The 26610-nt window shown below is 37.8% G+C and overlaps 1 protein-coding gene across 1 annotated transcript in view; it reads right to left on the reverse strand.

Annotated features, from left to right (window-relative positions):
- Positions 1-1243: 1243 nt before the first annotated feature.
- The window catches only part of CD109 (CD109 molecule), a 66176-nt gene continuing 40809 nt past the window's right edge, over positions 1244-26610 (reverse strand). Inside the window, exons 20-33 of the mRNA XM_066545908.1 lie at positions 25907-26020; positions 25487-25705; positions 24647-24791; positions 23797-23973; positions 19708-19789; positions 18207-18435; positions 17542-17707; positions 16282-16472; positions 13742-13897; positions 13591-13656; positions 9216-9352; positions 4847-5003; positions 4327-4429; positions 1244-1991 (exon numbers count right to left, since the gene is read on the reverse strand). Of these exons, the coding sequence (XP_066402005.1) occupies positions 1801-1991; positions 4327-4429; positions 4847-5003; positions 9216-9352; positions 13591-13656; positions 13742-13897; positions 16282-16472; positions 17542-17707; positions 18207-18435; positions 19708-19789; positions 23797-23973; positions 24647-24791; positions 25487-25705; positions 25907-26020 (2133 nt within the window). The 3' untranslated portion in view covers positions 1244-1800. The remainder of the gene's footprint in view (positions 1992-4326; positions 4430-4846; positions 5004-9215; positions 9353-13590; positions 13657-13741; positions 13898-16281; positions 16473-17541; positions 17708-18206; positions 18436-19707; positions 19790-23796; positions 23974-24646; positions 24792-25486; positions 25706-25906; positions 26021-26610) is intronic.

Below are 26610 nucleotides of genomic sequence, written 5' to 3' on the forward strand. Positions count from 1 at the left end.
GAAATAGGACAGAACCCCAATTTGTGAAAAACATTGTAATTCCAAAAACAGGTGAAGTAAAACAAATAACCCCATCTAAACTAGTTCTGCAGTTAAAACCTATACATTGGTAATAGAAGGCACCCCCAGTCAAGGAAGTTCACGCATCTTCCCATGCTAATATGCAAAATTTCCTTTGTGAACAACATTATAGATGAGCATAAATACAAAAATATACATTTTAAGCAGTAGAAAAAATGGAATAAAAATTAGAAATTGCTCAAGGAAAGTGACTGCCATATTATTACATGTGCACAAAAACACACTCCGTCTAAAAAAGGTATGAAAGAAAGGGAATCAATAAAAATTAAAATTTCCACCTCTCTTAGTCAGCATGACAGCTATTAACTTCATTTCAGTAACTATGAGTGTAACAGCTTGGCTGCCTAATCAAAAAGAAACAAGCATTAGATATTACAGGTAGTCTACAAGAAGGACAGACTGGCTGCCAGACAACGAAGGCATTCATACACTCACTCAGGAGCAACAAGCTCCCAAGCTCACACATTTCCACACTCACAGAGATCTGTAATTCTCCCCATGTGCAAAGAGCAGGTTTGGGTGTAGAAGTGGTGCCTGCTACTTTTCACCATCCCTCTCCTTCATTCCACTTCAGCAGAGCACTTGAGCATACATGGTGTGGCTAAAGTAAAGCAAGCGTGTGAATTATTTGTCTGGACTGAGTGCATATGCAGCCCATGACTCCTAAAAGCCTCTCCCACCACCAGCAACAGGGGCACAGATGGCACCAGGGCCACCAACTCACATGGCACTGAGAGCAGTAAACAACTGTTTGGGGTATGCCACCTGAACTGCTGACAAGGTGACGCTGAAAGCGCAAGACATAAATGATGCCCCAGAGACACTTCTAGGAGTCACCAAAAAAACCAGAACAGGTTCAAAGCAAACTTCCTTCATCTGGCCATAAATATATGCCAGCTGACACCAGCATTCTCACATGGAAAGAGAATTGCATTTATTTCTGAATAACCCCGTAAAAATGAAGTCTGATAAACAGACTTTATCTTTGACATGTTTACAGTAAAAAGCTTTTCAGAGTAAAATGCATTAGAACATCCTGAGGCATTATTTTCAAGCATTATTAGCTTATGAATTGACAAAAAATCCACCTACCTGCTCTGTAATGATTCAAAAAAAAAAAAAAAAAAAGAAGACTGACAGCTTTCTGGAGCATTCAGCAGTTTGTAAATGCAGTACTTTTTGGCTCTTGGATCTGCTCTGAAGCCAGCTCCTTTTTTTTTTCATATTATTCCCCATGAGAGCACACAGAGAAATTCAGTATTAATGTTGAGTGTCACATCTTCAGAACAGAACAAAGTGAGCTCTGATACCAAGCTCCTACCATTGCTTATCAACACCCTAATGGAGAAGCAGACAGTGCTTTGGAAAAGCATGGTAAACTAACATCCCTAAAAAATAAGCACAGTTGGAAGCTGGGGTAAAAACAAAGTGGGAATGTGGAGCTAAGCTTACTTTTTATCACACTGCTTTCTCAGTAACTCTGTGCTTCTTCAGAAAATAAATTCATTATGAAACTAACATTTGGAAAGCTTTTCCAGCAGACACTTGTAGAAGTTTTCTGGCACAGCCAGAAATTTACCATATGGGCCAGCCCAGCTCTCCCTGAACACAGCAGGAGTTTTGTCATGGTAATCACTAAAGACGGGCTGGTATCTGAACATAAAATTTTCTTTGGATAATTTATGGAAACCTTAGATGTGAAACATAATCTGTTTCCTTTTACAGCACCCAATTGCACAGCAAGTTTACATGAAGGACAAAGAGTGCACAGAACAAGGAGGCCAATGAAGAGTGCTGACGCAAGGCTGCAGAACCATCTCGGTGGCAAAGGTGACAATCACTTTCACAGAAGTCACAAGAGGTTATACTTTGCATTACTTCTGAATTATAGCTTCTCACTGCTCTTCTTCCTGTTCAGAAAGGTTAGTTAACATCAGTTAATGAACTTCTGAAAATTAACCAAGAACCCAGCTTCAAAAAGAAATCATTTTTAAAGGATCCACTCAACTCTGACACAGAGCTCACCATACACTGCAAAACACTTCCCAGATACTTAAGCCCAGCCATTACTCATTTTTCTTCACCCAGAACATCTTAATATATTCAGGTCAACACCTGGTGAAAGGCACACTTTCATAGACTCAATCTCAGCTGTTAGACACAATCTGTTCACAAACCTTGGACAAACATTTTGAAAGGAATTTTGCCCCCACCTACATGACAAAGAAACTCAGATGCTTTACCTGGCAAGCTGCTGGCTATCATATTTAAGAGCCAGGTCTCTTCTAACTGATGCTTTCTCTCACTATCATGTATGGGAGCTCCAGCTTCCTGAATGTGGGACTGCTTACCTAACCTAGGTCCTGCTCTTGTATTTTACTCTCCCATTCCCTGAAGGATTGCTACAGAGCCAGACTAGAAATCATTCATTCAATCATTTCATTTCAGAAACATCAATACATGGTAATTGCTCACAGAACAAGCTTTTACAAAGTTTCTTCCTCATAGTGGGTTTTTTTCTTTTTTTCCTTCCAACTAGAGACCTTGCAACCTCTTTTTTTTTCAGTAGTAGCATTTTTTACCTAAAATTATATTCATTTTTATTACAAGCCTCAGGGTATTTAAAAAACAGGTAATTTTATGGGCCAAAATGTTTACCAAACAGTGACATCCAGCTAGTTATAAATGTCAGGTAAGAGAATACTGCTGTACTGGCATCCAAGCCAGCTCTTACCCATATGTCAATTGTACTATCTGCCACAACAAAATCACATTTATCAATAAATTCCAAAGCATTTCCTAGCTCTGAATATGACATGAATCTGTAATCATCACATAAATATATCCCTGCTGCTTGGGTCAACAACTACAACAGTGATAGAAAATAATAATTTAAAATAAAATCACATTCCTCTATTAGACTGGAAGGAATTCTCCCAGAAGAACTCAATCATGGCATATATATATATATCTATTGATCAATAATATATCTTTGCTATATATTGATAGGAATGGTGTCCTGTAAAATAATATTTCCACAAATCATTATATTGAAATTAAAGAAATTACAGCTCTGATTTCATAATATAAATTTTGGTTCTTAATATTAGTTTGCTAACTGAGAATTTATGAACTAAATTTATTTAAATATAATAAAAATATTTACATGTGCATTTACCTGTAACTTTGCAACAAACATATTTATTATTCTATCTAATAGCATTCTCATGAAAGATTAGATCCTGAGCTCTTCTCCCAGGAACTTGAAATTCATTTCAGCTTCTAATTCTAGGGCTTATGTGTTTCTCTCAAATAAAAATTTGCTGTAATTTTTTAAGCCTCTAGCCCTTAAACATGCTCTAATTAATGGACAGTGTACTTATAACCATTAATTTCCTATTTTCCTGTAAAATTCTGTGAATGAACAATAATTTCAGCCTATATAGAATAAATGTGATCTTCATCTAGATGAAGTAGCACACATCATATCTGGTTGTCTTTTGTATTGAGCTAAAAAAAGCATGAAAAAGTTGCTATACAACCTCTTTATGCCTTATCTCAAACCAAGCCCAAATCCTTAATAATGTACCAAGTGGTTCATGTAATGAAAATCTAGTATCTTCTCCAGTAGCCTGTAATTTTTTCTTGCTTTTAATTCTGAAAAAAGCCTTTGTAAATTGTTGCCCATCTCTAAAACAGACTCTACACAACATATACTACATAATACATATAATACACTCATACACAACAACAAGCAAAATACAAACAAAACCCCCCCCAAAAAATACAAACAAACACGCAAACCAACCCAAAGCCCACTCTCAACAAAAAAGCCCTTTAAAACTCCTCTTTCAATGTACACCTTTTTTTAGGTAACAACAGAAGTCAAAACATTGGTATTTTCTCCCAAGAAGGACTCTTAGTTTAAGTAAGAAACAGATGGCAAAGCTACTGGAGAGGTAATTATTAACTTGGTACGTGAATCACAGTGAAGCTCCTGCTTCATTTTGATAGTTTTGGGTACATACTGGCCAAACAATTTGCAACAGTTGAGAAATCAACCCATTAGGACAGTAGATATGTGAAAACACTACTACTTGTTAGCAAATTGGGCATGTAAATGTCCAAAAAGACCACAGTTCAATGCAGCTTTTTCTTCACTAAAATTTCTCCTATTCCTACAAGAAGAAACCTTCTTTTAAACTTCTGAATAATTAAGTACCATTTGAAATGACTGACACTTACTAGGTTCATAGTAATCCAGTACAGTCACGGAAGCATCTTGGATATTTGCCACCTTGAAGTCTCTCACAGCTGGAATATCCACACAAACCTGTGTTTCATTTAGCTAGGAAAACAGAAGAGAAACATCCTGAGAACCCTGGGGATGGTGGCTTCATGGAGGAGCTAAGGACTTTTAGCTTAATGGTAGTCCATTTCTAAAGGCTTAAGAGTCAGGATGTATATAAAGATGATGATCTCATTTGCAGTCATTTTGGTCAAATTGCAGACTTCATTAAATTTCTGCCTTCTTATGTGTGATTTTTAAGAGGTCTAATTTAGAAACTTCTTACAAATGCAATTGAGTTGCACCTATCCAATCAGTCTCACTCAAAACCAGAAGAACTATTAGTTCCATGTAAATAGCAGATGTTGATTGTCCCCAAAGAACACAATCATAATGTCTTTCCAAATTTAAGCCTAACAATGTCAGAGTCAAGATTAAAATCACCACAAACACATTTCTTTGTTATTTCCAACTTACAGAGTCAAAGTATAGGTTGACTTTTCCATTATCCTTTTCCGTCTTCTTAACTGTATTGTCTAATGGAACAAAATCTGGTGACACAGAGAAACCACTGAGTAAGCCAACCTCCATGAGGACCATACCACTACTGGGAGCCGAGCCAGAACCAAAGTACCTTTCCAAAACACAGAGACAAAGAAACTTTTAGTAGAAATACAGTAGCCCACTCTCCAAAGAAAACATTTGATCTTTAAGTCCCAACTAATGAAATAATAATGCTTAATACTTGGGAAAGAAATGGAACAAAATACTGACAAGAAAATGTCTAATGATAAAGAGCTAATAAGTAATTTCTCAATTATTTTTCCAGCTAATTTTAGCCACATATGCAAAAGCTGGTTTAGCACTGAGAAAACTGCAATACATAAATCATGTGAGAGACTACACTGACACCATGAGGAACTTTCAATTGGCATCTATTAGTACAGGTTTATCTTACAAATATGTAGAAACTATTGCAATTAAACACGTTTCAAAAGAAGCAATTAAGAAACTGCTGTAGGAATTCCTGTACTGAAATACTGAAATATATGTATTTCCTCTTATGGATGCATTGTTTTGCTTTTATTCATTTTGGAGGCTAAGATACACGCGTATACACCAAAGTCTCCCAGACCTTTTCATATTTCCTTCACAGAGACTGATGGTACCATTAACAAAGTCATCATCAAATAATTTCACAAAGTTTCAATTTTAGAATGCATAGCAATGTTATTAATCCACATTTGGAAGATTTAATAAGTTGAGTCCTTTTTTTTTTCCTAAATAATGCTTACTATTATATTTTCTTCCAATGTGAAAACCAGATGCTGGAGTAAATGTTTGCTCTACTGAGCAAGCCTTGCACACTATGGTGCATAACAGATGTATCAAAATGTATTTATGGTGCTCTGTGCTACAAGTGTCACCTAAATGACCTGCAAAAGATTCTACTGCTTTAAACAAAGCAGGTAGCAGAAGACTTTCCTCAGCCTTAGCATGGAAGGTAAATTATTATTGTCCCACTAAAATAAAAGTGTCTCCAATCCTTATTTTGAAAGCCTGGCAGTATTGAAAGTAATTAAACTATTTCTTTGTAGAGCTGGGTAGTTAAAAAAAAAAATAAAAGGGAAGAGTTGCTTTCAAAGCAATGCTGTTAAGCCTGGCTGATTCAAGGCAGATACAACTTTGAAAGAAATACAGCACAACTGCTGACTTCAGTTGGCTCACAAGATTAGAAACAACTGAAACCATCTGTTTGATGATGTGCTGTGCCAAAGTAGCTGCTATTGAAAACAAATAATTGAATTGGAACTGGATGTAATTATTTCTGCATAATTACCAATAAGAGGAGAATAAAATATCCAAGCTGTCTAGCCAGCCTGGGGTGCTACTAAAACATCAACAGAGAACCAAACTATCTTGGTACTGTCAGGGAGTGAATTAGATATATCCCTAGAATTTATGAGGATCTGGCTCTCAAAAAAAGGAAGAGAGGCAGACTTGGAGGTGGGTTGTGGTACCATCTCTTGAACTCCATGGTCTCTTAAAAAAAGGGAAAAGAATCATCATGCAAGAATGACCACTAAGAGAAATACAGACTTGAGACTTGTACCTGAGGAAAACGGATAATATTTTCAGTTGAAATTTATGTTTCAGCTCTTCGGCAATATGAGATCAGGTTGAGACCCTCTCACAGATGATACAAAGAGAAAACAAAACCAAGCTAATGTAGGCAGAAAGCAGAAATGAGAGTGTAAATTGAACCATCAGTGATCAGTTTCCCATGCCTGGAAAAGGTATGCAGGCAATAAGACTTAGAAAAAACTAGCAATCCTGGGTATTTGCCTCCCAGAGAGGGTGTGTTAGCTCCTCTAACCAAGAACCCTTCAATTTGAATGAGATATCATCTGCTCTAGTGTCATAAATAATACCAGTTAAGAAGACCATAGCCAACCTCTATCAAGCTGGCTGAGAGAAGTTGGATATTCTCCAGATTAAAGAAAAAAATTGTGAAGTTGAAGCCTTCAGTACCTAACTATATGTATCTACAGCTAGATGCATACCCACAGCTAGACTATACACACCCACACATTGAGATTTCAACAGCCTTTTTGTATTGGTTTCTCTACTAGAAAGCCAGATCATGTTATAAAGATCAGAAGTAGGCAACTTTAAACTAATTTAGGAATATAGATAAGGCATGTATTATATACAATTTATAGGGAAAAGAAGAGGAAGATGACTAGTCTCTGAAGCTCAGCAATCAGAGATGAAGCCATAGCCTAAGCAATTTAAACAGACTTCCTCAAAGTACCAGTCCACTTCTCACAAAAAGAGTTGATGGAACTGATGTTGGAACTATCAAAATGTTCCAAGTAACCTCTTGAGGCTGCTTTTCTATGTCACTAGATTTCCTCCTCTTCTTTGAACACTTTGCAATTAAAGCATCACCACCCTAGAAGATCCCCAGAGAGATGGAGCACTTCTTCTCTGTATTTTAAGCGAAAGGCCTTAGCTAGAGAGTTGCCCAAAAAATACTTACCCCAAACCCAGCATGTAAACCCTTTACATGTCAGGAGTTTGTGCTAGACTTTAGAATGCTGTTGACACTTCATAGAAAAGTTTAAAAGAGAACAAACCCATTCTGTTTTAAGAACTCTCATGCATTCTAGTGTCTCTGCCCACCATCTGTGTCACTGAACTGGATACTAGAAACATATAAAAACAGAGGTCTGGCTTTATGCCTGCTGGCTATTTCCCAAATTAAATCAACACTCTGTACTGAAATCATATTCTCTATAACTGATTATTTGTATGATGGTGTCACCTAGAGGCTCATCTCCCGTCCCAGCTCCCTTGTGGAAGACAGAGCGTTAGAACAGTTCAAGGCATATGGTTACAAAGTTTAGAGAAATAGCAAAAAGAGGGTGTGGATGAAAGGCATGTAAGAGGAATCATGGTGGATCAGGTGGTACTTTGCAAATCTTGCCTTTACAAGGAATGTAACAAGATGTTATATATCTAATATGTATAATGCCACAAGAAAAAAACAATGTTTCTAGAGGAAGTATTCACAAATGGATGAAATCCTTAAATGCAACAAATGCAGTCATCTCAACAACATTGTTGTGGATTATAAAAGACAGAAGACAAAAACCATAAATACATATATAGAGAGAGAGACAAAATGTCCTATAGGGTTTCATATGAAATATGCAGTGGTCTTTAACTACAATAGGAAATGCATATTGGAGAAACTGCCAGAAAACAAACACCTTCAAATATACCTTTTAAATATGTGTATGAACACTTCCACAGCAAGCAAAATGGAGGCACAAAGCAGTCACAGAAATAACTTGATTGACTGGCTGATCTAGGAATACTCAGTTCAAAGTCACCTATTCTCATGTGATGTAAATTCTATCCAGGTAACACCAGGTGGCTGTCCTGTGGTCCCTGAGATGATACTTGAGTAGGCTCAGCTCAGTTTTTAGTAGCTGATTACTGAACAAGAAACATCACCCCAGATGCACATGTTCTCCCATATCCTCCTGCCCCGTCTTCCTTATTCAGCAAAAAGAACAGAATTAGCCTGGGTGGAAAACTTTCCACCTCTTTCAAATCTAGAATAATGTATTGTAGTCTATTACCAAGTTCATTGCTACTGCTGAATGAAAGACCACAAAGATAGCTGCACAATAAGGCAATGTGAATTTATTATAATGTAAATATGGATTTTGACTCCTGCCAAAATCATTCTGAGTGAAGTTAATTATGGAGATGAAAAAAAAATAATGATTACTTCATGGTGTTTTCAGCACTTCAGAACTTCCTTCTCTCTTTACAAAAAAGTAAAGAGAGAAGGAAGTATCTACTTCTGTATCAAAAGCAAAGGATTGTTTTCATGAAAGGTCAGAGTAATAGGCCCTTGTCACAGCTTGCTACTCAAGTTAGAATGCAGAGATACTGATCCAATTTTCAAGTCTGTCCACACACATCCCTATAGCTCAAAAGCACTTGCACCAAAGAAACTGTTGATTTTTTTCTTGTATTTCACACAAACTCTTCCACATTCCTCTAACATTTAGGGTACTTCAATCTTTATGCATAATAGTAAAAAAAAAATCACCTGGCCAGCAAAAATTTATTTATAAATTGATTCATAGTTTCACTACTATCATTTGTGCAAAGTAATTTTTATCTTCCTCGTTTTTATATTTGTATACATTTATATCCCAGACATTAGTAAATTCATACAAACAAATGGATAACTTAGTTTATTTAAAGCAATCTAAAGTTGGTATATACAAAGATGTGTATGAGATGCTCCAACTGATTTACCTACCTTGTGCACACATTCAAAGTCAAGTGGTTTGTATCATCTTTATCATCTTTTACATCAACATTCAAGTCAAAGGCTTCTTGATTTTGGACAGATCTGAGCCTCTGATCGGTGTGCTTTGTGTTGTACATCACATTCAGCTGTGGATTGCAAGTACAGACATCAGGTGACATATAGAGCAAATCAGTGTGGTTTAAACACCAAGTTGCTAGCACCATAACACCAGAGGAGTGTTCACATGAGAAAACACACGTTTGCACAGACCTGCTAGCCTATAATTGACTTGCTGACCTATAACTTGGACAAGCCCCTGTCATACCTTCAAATTTGGACTGACAATTATCCATTTGCTACCTGAAACCATTGTAGAAGGACTGTGATTTTCAAGAAGTACTTTTCATTCCCTTTTCTTTAGCCAAGCAAAATGCATATTGGGGTCTTGCAAGGGGAATAATTTTAGCCACTTTCTGCTTATTTTTCTACTAAAAGCAAAGAAGAACCCCCTCACCATGCTATGCGTTTTATCTGGATGACTGAGGGAATCATCTTTCATTTCTGATTTTTGCTTATGTTGCCATGTCTCTCACTTTTTGAACAAAAATTATGCTCCTTCTTTCAATCTCTACACATAATTCCCATTGCCCTGCCCAAAACTGCTGAATTTAGCATGCTGCATGAGTGCAGAGCCAGTTCTGCAGAGGCACTCAGGACAGCCATGGTGCAGCTGTGAAGATTTATCATGCACAACTGCTCCACAGGAGAAGGCAGTACCAAGAATGAAACCAATCTAGAATGCCTGCCAGTAGAAGGCACACAAAAAGCAGTGCCTCAACAATCTGTCACCATAGAAACAAAACTGTTTTAACTTTTGCCAGAAAAAGCTTAATGAATGGGAATTTACTGCCAAGGCAGGAAGTTCTGAAACCACATACTGAACAGGTCAATCAGCTAGCATTTTCATGGAATAAGCTATTGCTGTTATGGTCTGACATTCTTTTCCCTATTCCTCATGACAATAAAGGAAAACATGTTCACAACACAGAGTTTAATTAAAGCTGCCTTCTGTATACACACTCACATTGGGGACAGAAGGCTATTATACAGAAACTCACATTAAATTAACAAAATGAGCAAATGCATTTCTTAAGTTTTAAAAGGTAACTGCCAAAGCTAAGGCAGAACTGGTCTAGTCTTGTATATAGTGCAACCAGTTCTGGTGAGAGGCCCAAGAAGAGAAAATTAAAAGCTAGTGTTCTGCAGGAGAGTGATGCTTCAAATAGTAGCTGACACTATCAATTGCACTACACTTCTAAAAATATTTATACATTTATAATCCCCTAATCAATGCCTATCCCTTTTCTTCTCCAACTGGTATCATAAATGAGCTTGACTGAGCGTGTGAACTCAGTGAAAACATCTCCAAAATTTTATGTTCATTTTGAGTACTCAACATCCATTCAAATGGTAATGGAGAAATATGTGTGCATTTCATCATGTTCCTATTTCAGTACCATCACACTAAATAACATTCAGTCCTCTGCCTAAGTCCAGCAAAAATACACTGAGTGGAAAAAACAGTCACTGTTTCCAGTAGTGAGTTACAAGGAATTCTGAGGTTTTTTCCTCATTCCCTCTCTATACCTCATCAGGAGATTGAGGAGATCTTGTTCACCTATCCACTCTGCCCATACCCACCCTTGTTTGAGTCTGTCCACCCTCCCCTTGTTGCTGGTTCTAGAGTTTAGTGGCATTCTCCTTCCTTCCAAGAAAGCATGGGCCATGCCAATTATTTTAGTCATGTGTCAAGTCCAGCTCACAGAAGAAACACGTTTCTTTCAAGACTTTCAGCAGGCCTCCTAAGGAAGATTGCTTCTTTGACTCCTTTCTCTAGAGCATCTTTCATAATACCCCAACCCATCTTCTCTTCCCTCTTCCAGAGTAAGTGTCTTAGGTCATGCATGGGATATACCCACAATGGGATGTACCTACAATGGAGAGATGAGCTAGAAAACTTCATTGACACCAGGACCAAAAGTAAGTAAATGGCTGCCTTTACAATCATAATATCCAAAATAAATACATTTTATGAGATCCTGAAGGGTCAGGAGTGAATGCACTGCCAACTTGCACCCAGAGACAGTGAGATTTCACAAAAAAAAAAAAAATTTAAGAATCCATTCTGCTGGAAAAGCATGATGTTTCCATTAATGGATTTAATCTTGCGTTGTGTGATACTTAAATGAATTACTGTTTTGACATGCTACATTTGGCAAGAAAGCCAAATCCCAGAACAGTGACTCTTACCACTGTACTCTGATGGGCCCAACACAATGAAACCCAGCTGAAGAAATGTGATTGCAATGTCATATGCTATCTGATTTATTAAATCTGATCCAGACCTAGCCTATGTCTGGGAAAAGGAGAAATTTCATTCAGTGTCCTCAGTGCTCTTCCTTTTAGAATACCAGGCTTGCCAAAGGAAGCAGAAGGAAGGAACTGATCTCAGCAAAGACAAGGTTTTGGAGGAACTACTCCAGGGTGTTAAGTGTAATATTCTGAATCAAGTCACAGCATCTCTGACTCTAAGCTTCAGGAAAAGAGGCAACAGCACAGTGACCTAAATGAAAAAGGTAATCTAGCTTTGGTTCGTGAACACCAGTTCTTTGTGAGCACATTTCCATATTCATGGAACAAATCAGGAACTTAAACCCTGGTGTTATACACCCCAGGGAATGCTCCACCACAGTCAACTGGCTATTCTTGGTGGAAGACTTCTGCCCAGTCTTCACCAGACATGCTAGCTTGAATGTGAAATTTTCCTGCTGGAAATAATGTAATTGGAACCAATGTGTTTTCACAAAAGGTATTATTTCAACAAATCAGTGTTTTCCAGCAAAAAACAATTTGCTGAAAAGTCTTTCATCAGCTCGCCTGACAAATTAACTGGCTAAATATCAGGAAGTATTTCTCAACAATGATTAGGGTTAAGTAGTCTTAACTGTTCTGGAGCCCCACTTTGTTACATTCCACACAATCACACACACAGGCACACTGAAACCACAGATGTGTGAACACAGTCCTGCTGAGATCTTCATTCCTGTCTTGGCCTGCAAGTCTGAATCTAAATTATCCTCTGAAAGTTTTGAACTTTGCTGTAACTTCATTTGTACTTCTGGGAATTAATAATCATGGGTTGTGATTTATAGCACTGTGGGTTTTGCAGACTGGTGGTGAATGAATGAGGTGTATCTCCAGATGCTGTTCACTGCAGTGAAGACTTCTTTGAAAAGGTGTTTTATCCCAAAGTACATTTACAACCATCACCAGGCTTTTTTTGCTTCCCAGATGCATAAGAACACTAAAGTGAAGGAGAGATTAGATGGAACTTGAGGTAGAATCTGACCTGGCATAAAAACTTGGAGACACTCAAAGGTGACTTTGGATCAGTTTTCTCAAGTATGACTAGTAGTCCAGTAGGAACTCTTGTTTTGTGACATAGTCATCAAGTATAAGTTTATACTTTCAATAAAATCAGTCTCTCATGCTCAGAGACTAGTATTTCTGCTAACTTTTCCAAGGTCTGCTCTTTCACCTGTGTGGTCACAACCAAATGCCATGGAGAGGGCACCAGGGAAGTGAGAAACACTACTGACCATATCAAGTTAGATCCCATACTGTTTTCTGATTATGGTATTTCTCCTTCCACTTTCTGCCATGCCCACACTTTTGGTTGATGCTAAGTGTCTTTTACTGTTTGTAGTTTGCAGAATCGTTTGACTCTGCTTTTCATGCTATTTCAGAACACTGTAAAAATTGCTGGAGAACCTAGCTGTAATAACCTCTTATTTTTAGTTTTTGTTGTTTTCTACCTCAAGGAAAATAATATGAATATGGATATGAATATGAAAGGAAAATAATTCTTATAACCAGCAATGCAATCTTATTCTGTATTGATCTGTGCCTTATTATGGTTTACCACAGGTTCTCAAATGAGGCATTTCTGCCTAGTCCACATACGTGTTTTACTCTGAACTCTGTGTCTGCCAGTGTACCACTGCAGCCCTTTGTCTTGCAAATGGACATTGCATCTCTGCAGGAGGACAGGGCTGCTTTGATACAGCTCTGGCTCATGAAAGTGCCCCAAAACTGTCAGTCATCCAGCAGTACTTAAAAGGCCACACCATTGGTCAGAAACAACAGTAATATATCCATATTTTATTCACAGCACTCCTCAGTTAGTGAAGTGCTTTGCTACTGATTTAAGACATTTTGGAAGACTGCTCCTATTAACAGGTTTTATAAAACTTCCAAAACACACCTTCCTTGCAGAAAGCATATCTTCAGCAAGAATACCTACCTGACTGCCTGCATTGCCTACCTGAAAGACAGCAAATCCCACTCCCTCCGCTGACACTGTCATTGTCATTTGTTGTGCAGGGGGAATCTGAAAGAAAGATGAGCAAACCGGTATTTTCAAAGTACTTTCAGTCAGCAGACTTCACAAAAGTATTCCTCACTTTTTACAGTACCTCCTTAGTCTGAAGCAGGAAACGGTTTCGAGTATCAATTGAGAATGTCTCTGGCATTTCCAAAGAAGGGGCTGTCACTGTTATATCCATTTCTGTTTTGCTTGCCACAGTGAGAGCTGCAAACAGACTCAAGGCTTGTAGAGCCACCACTGTATCCTGTTGAGAGAAACAAACCCTTCTGTACTGAAAAGAAGCAGCCAGCACAGCACACAGACCATGCCTTGGGGAGCTCGTAGTCCCTGCATTGACCCATTTGCCGATTATGCTGGAGCCTTCCTGCAGCCACCTCCCCATCTCTGGATTGCCCTGGCATGAAGATCCCAGCTCAGAAGAGAGAGCAACACAAGATAAGAAGTTAGCTACTGTGGGAATGGAAAATGAGGTGGGAGCCAGCCAAGGAAGTTTTCCTCTTGTGCAAGGTACGTGCAACACCTGACAAGCTGAAAGACACAACAGTCAGAATTACACACCAATCATGGAGAAAGACACAGAGGAAAGTAACGACATTGCTACTTTCTAGATTTATTTAGTGACTGTGCATTAAGTGCTCAGTACTGCACAGGAGTTTTTCAGGGTGCCTTGATCGTTGATGCAAAAGCTACAGGTCTGAAAAATCATTAACACTAATTTTAACAAAAGGCTGAAATGAATTTTTATCAGACACTCAGCAACAACTTCAAAGGGTTTCAGCCCAGTTCACCCTCTGTATTTGATCCAAAGGTTTTGTGCAATTGTTTAACCACTGCAGGATATACTTATAAACACACAGTCATATATGTAATTCTTTTTTTCATCTTTGTGTGTGATTGTAAGCTTAGCTCTCCAGGTTTTGAACACAAGAGGCAGTGTTTGAACGTTTGGTCCAGCCCAGTTTAGGGAATGAGAATTTTAACATCCACTATTTTCTGGGAAGAAACACAGTAATCAAATATATGTGTCTAATCTCAGGGATTTTTACTGTTCATGCAGTTTATTTTGCACTTATTTTTAACCAGTCATAGTGGAGAAATTGGCCTTTCAGGCTTGGCACACAGATACTTTATTTATTATTAGGCCTCTTCTAGTAACAAAACTCTAACATAACAGGAATTCATTCACTACAACATGGTGACTGTGCCGTACCTTAAGGGGCTAGTACGGGCTTACTATTCACTGTAACTGATGAAAAAACCATTCTCCTTCCCATGCCACATCCTTGTCTGAGATGCCCTGCTTCACTGATTTCTTAAAATGTAGAAAGATCAGCTGATTAGCAACTGCAAATTCACAGTAAACTGTATCATGTATACAGATTATGGTGAATTACTACACCCTAACTTATAAAGCATCACACATACAACTTAATGCTTTCCTCCTTATTGTTCAACAATATATTAAGTTTCTTATGTAATAAACTCACGGAAGGAAACACTCCAAACATTATTTTTTAAAGCAAACTTAGAAGCTAAGTAAAAAATTATGGAGTAATTTCTACAAATTCAAAAAGGCATCTAGCAAGACATTGGAACAATTTCAAAATCTAAACAGTTTAGACTATGGAAGAACAAAAGGATTAAATTAATTTCTTAATTTCACCCTCAAGGGTAAATGATAGATTTTCAAACTTCCAAGTGAAATAGGTTTCTGGAGAATAGAGAAAAGCTTTTTAAACTCATTTAATGCTTCAATCAACCTCTCCAAATAATAAGCAAGAATTAACACATTAAGCAAATAAAAAGCAAGAATTAACACTCAGAGGAACCAGGCTGGTTCTTAAATTGCATTTTACTCAGAACACATTTCTCTCAGATTAATACCAACCAACATCTGAAAATAATGAAGGATAGGCTGTACACCTTGGTACCAGCAGCATGATGAAATGTGACATTTTACTGTGACCAGCATTTGTAGTTAATTTAAAATCTGGTTTAAACCAATGCAATCCAAAGTACTATCCAATTTTTTGGATGCCAGCACAGCTTACAAGACGTGGCTTCAATAACATGGAAACCTCCTGGAGATAGTGAAGATATTCCAAATTTCATGGCCCATCAAAAATCTATGCAATAATAAGGACAAAGTACATTAGTAAGTTAAGATCAGCTGCCAGAAGACGGATTAGGTTAGGCTGTTTTTCTAAAACCTACTCCCTTTAGTAAAAGGCTCAGTTAATAGCCTTTCAGGAGTTTGAGGACCCGCACATGGTAAAAATAAAAAGAGGCTTCTCTCCTTGGAAAGGAAGTAAGCATATACATTCATCATACTTGTTTCAAAAATATGTTTAATTACTTTTCCACAGGCACTACTATTTCTTCTTAATTTGTTATTAGTTCATTATATAAAGAAGGTTTCCCTCTAATTCTCTTTTTTATTAGACTTGCCAAAAATACTAAAAATGTCAGTCCAGGAGTAAGATGCCAATAATGCAAGCTGGTACATAACCAAAGCTGTTACAGCAAAACAAAACTCAGTAATTATTGTGTAAGAATGGTTCTTTTTAGTTTTGAAATATACACTGCTTTTTAGAAAGTATAGCAAAACCCCTTAAGACAAGGTATTACCTGAGTAGATGAAAATCCCCCAAGGTGATTTCTTTGATGACTTAACCATTTCATAATAGGGATCCCTTCAGCTAATCTGTCTTGATGAAAGTGAGAGAGCAGAGCGTATGCTGCAAGTTCAATATCAATGGATCGTGGTTGCCATGAGTCAGAAATTTCAGAAGCAGGTGTTACCCAAAAACGAAATTCTCCTGTAAAAGGAACCAACAATAACCTGATTCACAGACTGAAGTCTTTGGATTTCTGGCAAAGTCTTAGGGGAAAACTCTTCATTAATGGTTACACATGGACTCTGTGGGATCTATGATGTTGTGTTAATGTTTAGGTGTGTGTTCCATAAGGTACTTCCTCAGCAATGTCTGAATCTATCAACAAAAAAAGCTGGACACTCAACTGATTTCAGTGAACTTTACATTGATCCTTTCCTTGTCAGCCTGAAGTGCTCACATAAAGAAGCCTTTCTGAAAAGGCCACCTTGTTGTTCTAGTGCTCCTTTCTCTCAGGATCAGAGAAGGCATCTCAGGCAGCACAGCTGCTCAACAGACTCATTCTTGAGTAAAGCCTTCCCAAAAAAATGACTTCTCTTCCAAGAAGTGACTGTCCAAAAGGCCTAACTCAGTAAAGATAGACAGACGTTCAAAAGGCTCCCTTGCCTACAATACAAATTCCTTTGGATTCTTCATGACAACAGTTACTATTTTGAGCCAAAAACTTCCATTTCCTATATTCCATATGGTCTGTTCTTCCCCTAAATTAGGAAAAAGAATTCAACTGAACTTGAAAGAGGTTAAATATACTGAGATGATAGGTCCCCAGAGAAAGTGCAACAGACCTCTGAATTGGCTTACAGAAATTCCAATACTTCACCTCTTCTTTCTAATATTCATTGCTCCCCAATACCCTCCTGATCTCTCCAAACTACACTGGAAGAGTGAACTTCATCCCTCTCTCTTTAACCAGGCTGATCATATGAGCTGCATAATAAAACATGAAAACTGGCAAGCCATGTCCTTCAACAGCATCACAGTACTCCCATATCAGGAACACACTAACTGAGACTGAAGGCCCAAGCCTTGTTGTGAATTGTCACTCATTTGCAGACACTTCTTATTATGGCTGTCTTGGGACTTCTTAGCTAATTCTCCATATCGTACTCTGAACAGATTTGAATTCTGAGCACAGAGCTGTAGATATGTGATAGACATTTTTACATTTGACGAAAATCTATCTGTACAACTGTGTGAGATATTTGTGCAGTACCTTGGCGTTCTGCTCTCTGGTTCAGCATATTCAGTGCTTCCTTTGCTCTTGGACTTTTTGCCCAGGACAATGCGTATGTCACAACTGCCAATGTGTAATTATCTGAAATGCCTTCTTCTAATTTATCCTCTAGAAAGTTTGTAGCAGTCTTGATGGCATAAGCATGCTGGAAATTAAGATAATATTGAAGAATGTACAGTGAATAAAACATATCTTGGAATTGAAAAATGTAAAAGACAAATTTGTACTGAACCAGAGAAATTATTGGCCCCAAACTACAGCCAAGAAACAATGAAAATCTCTTTCAGAGTCACACATGAATCTCAAAGGCAAGCCTTTTGATCTGGCACTGTCTTTATGAAAATGAATAATTTCAATTAAATCAACTGGAATGGCTTAATATCTTTAAGTTCCCCGGAAGAAATTTCTTTCCAAGTTCTTGGACTCAAGTCATGACAGTACTCTTCCAACAGAAACTGCCTTTAGATTTTGCAAATATAAAACTGAAGGGCTTAACACAACTTTGCATTGCTTTCAATAGGTAAGGGATATTTAACACAATGAGGTTAGATTTTGTCTAATGTTCAGATATTCCTCTATTTCTATTAACTACCAAGTGTTTGCCAGGTCTCCTGACTATGAATCATATTTATGAATTCCAATACCTGTTTATCTGAGAACCCTAGGAGAGATGACATGATGTAAGCTGTGAGAGTAATTGGATTGTTGGTGCCTCCTTGAAGATCACTGTGTAACACTTTCCCAGGCTCCTGGAACTCTCCATTTATTTTCTGATGACGGACAATCCATTTAGCTGTATCCATGAGCACCTCTTCATCAATATCTATGAATGGACGGGCTTGAAGGAAACATCTCAATACAAAAGCTGATAACCTTGGGGAAAAGGTTCATCAAATAAGTCAAAATTAGCCATGCATTACAGCTTCCTCTGTTTCAGATTATATAAAAATAACTATAAAGCACAAGGTGTTCTACACACCCCTACCAAGCAGAGCAAAATGCATGCCTCACCCAGATAAGCAAGTAGGCTAAATTTAATCCACCAAAAAATTAAGATATGTCCTTTTTCCTGAAGATCACCCCTTCTGCAGCTATGTTTCAAAAATAAATACAGAGTATAGACTCTGAGTCTGCCAGCACAAGCGTTATCTTTATTCAAACATTGCTCTCCTGCTTTCTGCCACTACACAGAAGTTATAATTTACAAAGTAATGCAGCAACAGGTTTGATGTTAATTATCAGCACTATCCCTGTAATGATATCCTTGAAACAGCCTTTGTTTTATTATTAATCCCACATTATCCCTTGACTCCCTGCTTCCCAATTGTGCATTCATGTAACTTGCCACTGCACTATTTAAGTACTAGAGTTGCCAGTACAAATAAGCAATCTTCATCTTCCAATCCATCAATGTTGAGTCAAAGGCAAATCCTGCTGATGTCAATGAAAGATGCCCACTGAGTCCAGAAGAAAGTCTCATTCAGTGGCACAGGCACAGAAGCATGTACTGAAATATGTCAGTACATCGAAAGAGAGCAAGGGTTAGCAGAACAAAGTGCTGGAACCTCTCTCTGTTATCCACAACTATGCTCTGTACGCTTCCTGGAGTGAAACTCAGCACTGAAAAGACTTTTTCAGCTGTGTTTACAGTCTCAATAAAAAGGAAGCGTGACAGATGCAAGTAGAACAAATTTTTGCCACCAGTAACTCTGTTCACCCCCTACAAAATGTCTCAGTCAGTCTTCAGCTTCCAGTATGGAGATAACTGATAATCTGATTGAAGCAGCAATGATCACACAGCCCTAAATGGTTTCAGTCAAGTGCAAGAATAACTATTTTAATTGTTATTCTTCATTCCTTTGAGGAAAGCAACAGAAAAAAACTTTCAGACTAAAGTATTTCCCTGGTTAAAATAATTCATCATTCCTTTTTTTTCCCCCAAAATTAAAAAGCCTTGCCCTAATAATGCCTTTGACAATATGTTATCCAGCAAGAAAGACTTAGAGTTGGCCTAAACACCTAATGAAAACCAGGCAGAAGGTTAATACAGCTGGAAACTTTTACCAGCTTCACAAAAACTTTTCAGATGCAGGGAAAATATCTAAAAAACTAAAATTCCACAATGATTCTGGCAGAACTACTCACCATGTGCTCCCAGAGGGATCTTCATTTCCAAAGGCACTAAAAGAGCCATCATCCCTCTGGAAAAGCAGCTCTCTTTGGTAGCCTGAAGTGGAAAAGTAGAGACAGGTATTGAACACTTTCCTCTCATGTGGGTTCCTGCACAAACTGGAACTGAAACTGCTGGTATGAACCAAGGCACTTTCTAAGGCTGAGAAGGACAATACTTAAGCTTGTGTTTCATAAAAAACCTCACAAATATGCAAGAACACACAAAACCATGTAGAAAATGGTGAGGAAGTGGGCAGCAATAGGAAGGATCCATCCACAAAAGGAGAACCAGAAACTCCTGTGGCTGCTCATCAGCTACCCGACCAGTGCAGAGATGTGCACACCCAGGGGTTCCAGGAATACAGCAGTGAGAGCAGAGCAGAGATGCAGCTACAGCTCATTGCTTCATCATTCTGGGGGCCTTGTGTATCTACAGAAGTGCTCCATCTTTATAGCACAAGCAAAAATTAAGTGTTTTCCAACTGGAAGGCCAAGGCTACAAATGCTGCTGGAAAACCAGGCCTCCTCTTCAGGTGGCTTTTGACAAATTAGTAGCCTTGCTATCAGAAAAAGCAAATTGAAAATTGGTTGTTCTGAAATGAGTGAAAAATTTCAAAAGACCTGAAGATCATGAAATCCTGAGAACAACCATTTAAAATGTTACTCTAAGCTTTGTTCAATATCCTGAACAAGTGCAGCTATCTCCTGACTGCAGGGCATCCATAATAAAAGGCTCACTGGCTGCTCACAACCACCAGCAGCATTCTCACTCATAGATGATTTCTGTACAGAACCAGCATTCATTCATGGTAGAAATGAAGAGCTTCCTATGATGTGCTACTCACTGTAGTTTCTGGTATCTAAAGCCTTTCTTCCCTTGCATTTTGCCTGCCATTTGTGAAGCCAGAATAGTAACAGCATCTTTTCATTTCATAAAACATCTTTTCTTTTCCTCCACTTTGTCTTTTCCCTTGGTTTGACTATTTTAGCTATTATAATTAAGAAAGTATACTCATTAATTGAAGACCTGATAGATACAGACACAATACAGAATCAGACAGGCAGAAAGAAAACTCTCAGGCAACCATCAGTAAGTCCTTCACAAATGAATGAATTCACACAAATATGTCCTGTGAGGTCCATCCAGCTACAACTGTAACTACATCCCTGAAAAATGTTCCTTGCTTTCACTGATAAAGGATTAATCACCCACTTCCATACCATCCTGACTGTAGATACACAGTGAGTGAACCATACTCCTAATTACTGAGGAACAAATAGCCTGGTCCCTCAATCTAAGTGCCAGTATAAGATGAATTCCTAGCCATGGTCTGTCTGTAATAGAAGAGAATGAGAAATAAAGCTGTAAATCTGTTACAGTATATCTGGGTACCTTCCCATTAGCAAGAAATCTAGCTTTTAGGTCTTCTTTAGAAGAATTTGCAATCGTAATGTTTTCTTTAATACAGGGGGTTTATTATGTATTTAACATGACAGTGGTTAATTATGTCACTAAAACTGGTGAATCTTTCAGATACTGACATACCCGTCATCTCAATTAATGACACTAAGTAAAGCACTCTTAAATGGAAGGAAAAAGAAGGAAGAATGAGTGGCATTTCTCACCAAGAAAAGCAAATTCACTGTCAAAGTTGTAAGAGGAGCACAAATACATGTATATATACAGACTGCTTCCTCTTCAAAAGTGTATGACTGCAAGGTCTGAAAATAAGGTCTTCTGTCTCTCTGCAGAACTGGCAATATACAGCAATAAGCAATAATCACCATCCTGCTGATAGTGTAGAAGCACTAGACTACAGCTTTCAGCCTGCTTAACAGAGACTGCTGGGCACACAGGCACAAATTCATCTCAGAGCATGAGCTGGGGAGGGATCAGAAAGATGAGCAGAACCAGAGGGAGAGAGATCACTCAGCTATTTCCTACATTCTGCTTGCTTTCGTCTCCGTGCCAGCCCTGCTGCAGTCACGCAAGAGTCTCCCAGCAGGAGCGTATCTACCACGGGAACGCCCGCAGGAACGCTGGAACAGGGGAGCCAGGGGCTCCCGCGAGCCGCCGCGCTCGGCCCAGCGGACACTCAGTCACATGGGCAAAGCAATACTCCAACGTCAACACGTGGAAGGAAAAGAGGGATCCTGTTATGAAGATGTCCACTGCTGTTCTCAGAGGGCTGCCTGGAACCCAAGAGATGTAAGAGGCTCGCCGAAAAGAGCTCACAAGGCTCCAAGAGGAATGTATCAGGATGGAAAGGACTTCAGAAAGATGTGAAAGATCCAAAGGATCTCACCTTCTACACAGCTTGGAAATTCTGCTCAAAATCCTTACCTCTTTGGGTCTAACAACAAAGCTTTTAGAGCAACCAGGTTTTTTTTTCATTTAAGAAAAAGTGATTTGAAGACGGGATTTGTCATTAGCACAATTAAGAAATGTGCCTAAAAGGCAACTTTTCTTTGGCTTTGCCTTTGTTCTAAGTAAATGAAACTGCTAAAATAAAGATCATATAGCAGTTTCTGCTAGCTATATGATCCCTTCTTCTCACAAGTATTTAGCCATAAATTAATTATATTTACTTCAGATTCTGAGGTTACTTTTTTAAATACTTGGTGAATCATGACTTGTGAAATAGTCTGTTTTCAATTAAACTTCATAACAATCCTTTCAAAAACTAAGCCTATAAAAATTGCATCTTAAGCTAAAGTTAATTTCAACTTAAAGATAACACTTGAAAAAATAATCAGTGCAACAACAGAAAACAATTATTAAAATAAAGCAAAAAAACCCAGAATATTTTTAGATTGTGGTTCTTTTCTACGTTAAGGTTACAAATATTTCAGCACACTTAATGTTCTGGCACCTACAGTGTTAAAAACGCATACCTCATTTCAGAGCCTCAGAAAAAAGTTAAGAACACAAAACAATCTGTATGTAAGTGACATTAAACCTGCAATTTTCATTTGCTTTGAAATAACTGAAATAAATCCACTATTGCAAAACTTCAGAAAACTATGGTACCAAAGCTCAGTCTTAAAAGAGTGACAGATTGCTTACAAACTTCAGAGCAGCTGTTTACATAACACATCTCTTCCTCCCCACTGTACTTTTCAACTAAACCATGTAGTAGGAAGGGTTTAAAAAAAACATCATTTAACTGCTTTAACAGAAAACTGGAATCCTGATGAAAGGAAAATTTATTTTGAGCTGTGCCTTTTCCAAGGGAAATGTCAACAACTTTAAAAAATCAAACAAAAAAGACTTAGAGAGAGTAAACAAGAATTGAAAATGTCATCACGATGCCTTAGTAGGGGTGTGGCTCACATGGGGCTGGTGTCACTGCTCTCTGAGAAGCAGGCTCAGCATGAGACTGACTCATGGCAAGTGTGGGACACCACAGTCAGACACTGTCTGATCCAAAAGCCAGAGTGCAACTGTGGTCTCCAAAGTTTGTGATGCTCTGGAGTATCTCCCGATTCAAATATATAACAATTTCCAACTAAAATTTTCCAGCTTTTGATTTCTAGCACAGAGTTCACTTCTGACCAAGCCTAAAATTTGTGTGGGCAAAAAAGCCAGCTGTGAGATCAAATGCCACTCCTTGAGCTCTACAAGGACACGTCAGGTCAGGATGTGTCACTGAAGATGTGGGATGAATACGGTTCACTCTACTGACTGACTCATTTGAAACTGCTGTGCCTCAGGCAGAGATCAGAAATGTTTGCTCACATGTGGTTTTATCAAACAGAAGTAATAACCATCTAGGAAGTCCATGTGAATTACCTTCTAAAAATGCATTTCTCAGATGAAAAAAAGCAATTATACAAAACCAACAATTTTTTCTGAGAAAACTTGCCCTTGTAAACAAAATAACTTGCTGTCTAATTCTATCAACCCAGAATAAAGAGGAAGAAAAAGAACAAATGGGTTTCTCTTCCAGTTCTCATGACAAAAACTGAGCAGTATTTCAAACACCAGAGGCAGAGTCACAAAAATCTTTTTACTAGGAAGAGCTCTTAAAAATCTAACATCTTTATTTTATGCATACAAACCTTTTCTCATAAATGTTACTGCTTTTGATTTAATATCGTCTCTCAGCTGCCTGGTTTTAGTCAAGTATTGCAAAATATAAACATTGGGAGCAAAATTGATCATATTCTGTTCACCACAGCCATAAGGCATCTTAATCAATGATGACAAACCATTGATAGAAGGCCCCAGTAGATCACCTGAAAGATAAAATTCAACCAAAATAAATTAAAGCTTATTGCAAATAAAAGCATACCTCATATATAAAGGGTGGTATAATCTAAATTGGGAGAAAATATGATATATTAGGAATGTTTCTACTAAACACCTCTAAGCAGGCAGAAAAGATACTTCATCCACTAATCCACTTTATGCACACTGCTGCAGCTCCTTACAGACCTTTCCAATTACAGAGTAATTTCAAAGAGTTGCCATTTAAAAATGAAAAAGAAAAAACCTCAAACCAAACAAACAAAACCCTACATAACCAAAATTGATTTAATCCAGCAAAATGTAAACTTCATTTATTTCTTCTCTCACCTATAGTTATCAAAGCCTAGGTGTCACAGTAAACACTTAGTCAGGTTATAGTTACCATTCTGCAGACACAGTAATTATAACAGGATACTAGAAAACTTTGCAGGACCCTCCTGACCAAAATCCAACTCTCTAATTCTGAAAATAACTTACAAATGTCATATTTTCATAAATTAAACAAATTAAAAGAATAAAACAATCAATCCATAAGGTCTAACTATGTTTAGCCTAATGCATGATGGTAAATTACTGTGACTTAATGATTTAACCTGCTTATATTGCAGTTAAATAAAAATTAATGCCTTCCCTAAAGATAGAAACAAAGTTAATTCTTACCAACAGCAGTGACCTGCACCCTCTCACTGTCACTTACAACATCAGAAGGAAAAGTGAATTCCAAAGTTTTTGACACTGCTTGTCGTTTATTCCCAGTCAAATCCAAAAGGACTGTCTGAGAATATGTCTGTTCCAATCCTTCAGCCTATAAAATAAAGAAAGGGATTCTGAGTATCCTTCTGTAGTTGATCCTGCCCTGAAGAGGAAGGTCATGCTACTCCCTTCCAACCTCAGCCATTCTTTGGTTCTATCATCTTAAGCTTTTATTGCAGGATGAGATACGCAAATGTCCACCACTGAAATGGAGCCTAACATGAATCAGACTTAGATCTCCAAAGCTAGGCAAGTCTTATCAGTGTCTGGTTTATCAGAAAGTCTGGAGGCTAAAATTCCACCTGTAGCAAAATACAGACATTTTAATCTAAAATAGATTAATAATAATTAATAAATAATCTGAATGAAAGCCAGATGTATGGCAAAATCGATTGCACTAATCCAAAACAGTCACCAGGTCCACTCTGCACAGGTAGTTAAATTAGCTGCAGCACCAGGGGTTCAGTGATACACAAACAGCTTTCACCTTGCTTTCAAGAAGCATTGGACAAACTATCTGTAGTAGAACAGATCTATGAGCTCATTCCTGGAAGGGGTTCTAAAGAATTTTAAAGCACTTTTAAAAAATTATTTTATAAGAATGTTTTCTACTTAAAGCCACCTGACCCTAACCCAACCAACCAGAGCGAGGCAGACAAGTACACTGGTTTGCCTTTTTGCTCTACTATGTAGCCTGTTTTGGGGAACAATTTACTTCAGGAACAAGGGAAGCAGCAGACTGTTTACCTTGACTATAACTTTCTGGATAACAGCATCAGAAGCAGCAGATGATATTGCTGTCACTTTGATGGGAATCTCTCCCAGTTGTTTTGGCTTGATTGGGAATTGAACAGTTTTCCCATCTTCACTCGGTACAGATACAGATTGTTGATTTGTTGTAGCATTTATTTCATTGGATGTTAGAATAATTTCAAAAGCATCATTCATATCCAGGATCACAGTAACCTGAAAATACAGTAAAAATTACAACACAAAGGGTTAATTTTGAAAAGGTGCTTTCATAAGCTGCCACCCTTTTTGGGTATAGAGAAATAGGTCTGCCCACTGAAGAAAATACACCAGTTCTCACAAAGATGTGGTCTCCACCAGTGAGGAAAACCCTGCAATATGTAGTAACATTCAAAGATAAAGAGATTGTGATGTTACCTCAGCTTCTTCTTTCAAATAATTAAAGATGTTCACTTCCAAAATGAACTGCTCTCCTCTGATGACAGAATATGGAAGGTTCAGGAAAATGAAAAAAGGCTGAAAAACTTCTAGCTGCAAAACAAAATCAGTCATGAACCCTTACAACCAGAGACTAGAAAGAAAATTACTATACAACGTGTCTTCCAATCACTTTTAAATTCAATGACAGAATTTAGTTGTACTCTACAGCTGACAAAACATATTACTGGAGGGCTGAAACAGAAGGAGAAGATGCTTCTGGTCATTAACATCTTTAGAGACACCACTCAGATGAGCGCTGCCAACAGCTTTGACAGGGCAGTCCCAAGAGAGGCAACTGAATTAGGACTATGAGAGTATCATTTGGCAAGTTTGGAAGCTGTGATCTGTCCTGAGCTCTCATTAAGGTAACTGAATTGCTATGAGTACACAAGTAATGGATCAATGTCAGTTGACCTATCTTCATGTCAATACACTAGTAACTAATAACCGCCTCACCCAATTTTTGTAACTAAACAACACAATGTTTACAATGTTGGTTTTTTATTTAGTAAGATTAATCTTAGCAAAAGTTCTGTAGTTATACTTCTAAAAATACATACTATAGTAATTAAAATATAAACTGCAGAAGTATACCAGCAAGCAGTTTCTTTTTTCTGTGAACAGAGAATTTTGGAAGAAGT

The sequence above is a fragment of the Molothrus aeneus genome, chromosome 3, assembly GCF_037042795.1.
Source record: "Molothrus aeneus isolate 106 chromosome 3, BPBGC_Maene_1.0, whole genome shotgun sequence".
Taxonomy (NCBI): Eukaryota; Metazoa; Chordata; class Aves; order Passeriformes; family Icteridae; genus Molothrus; species Molothrus aeneus.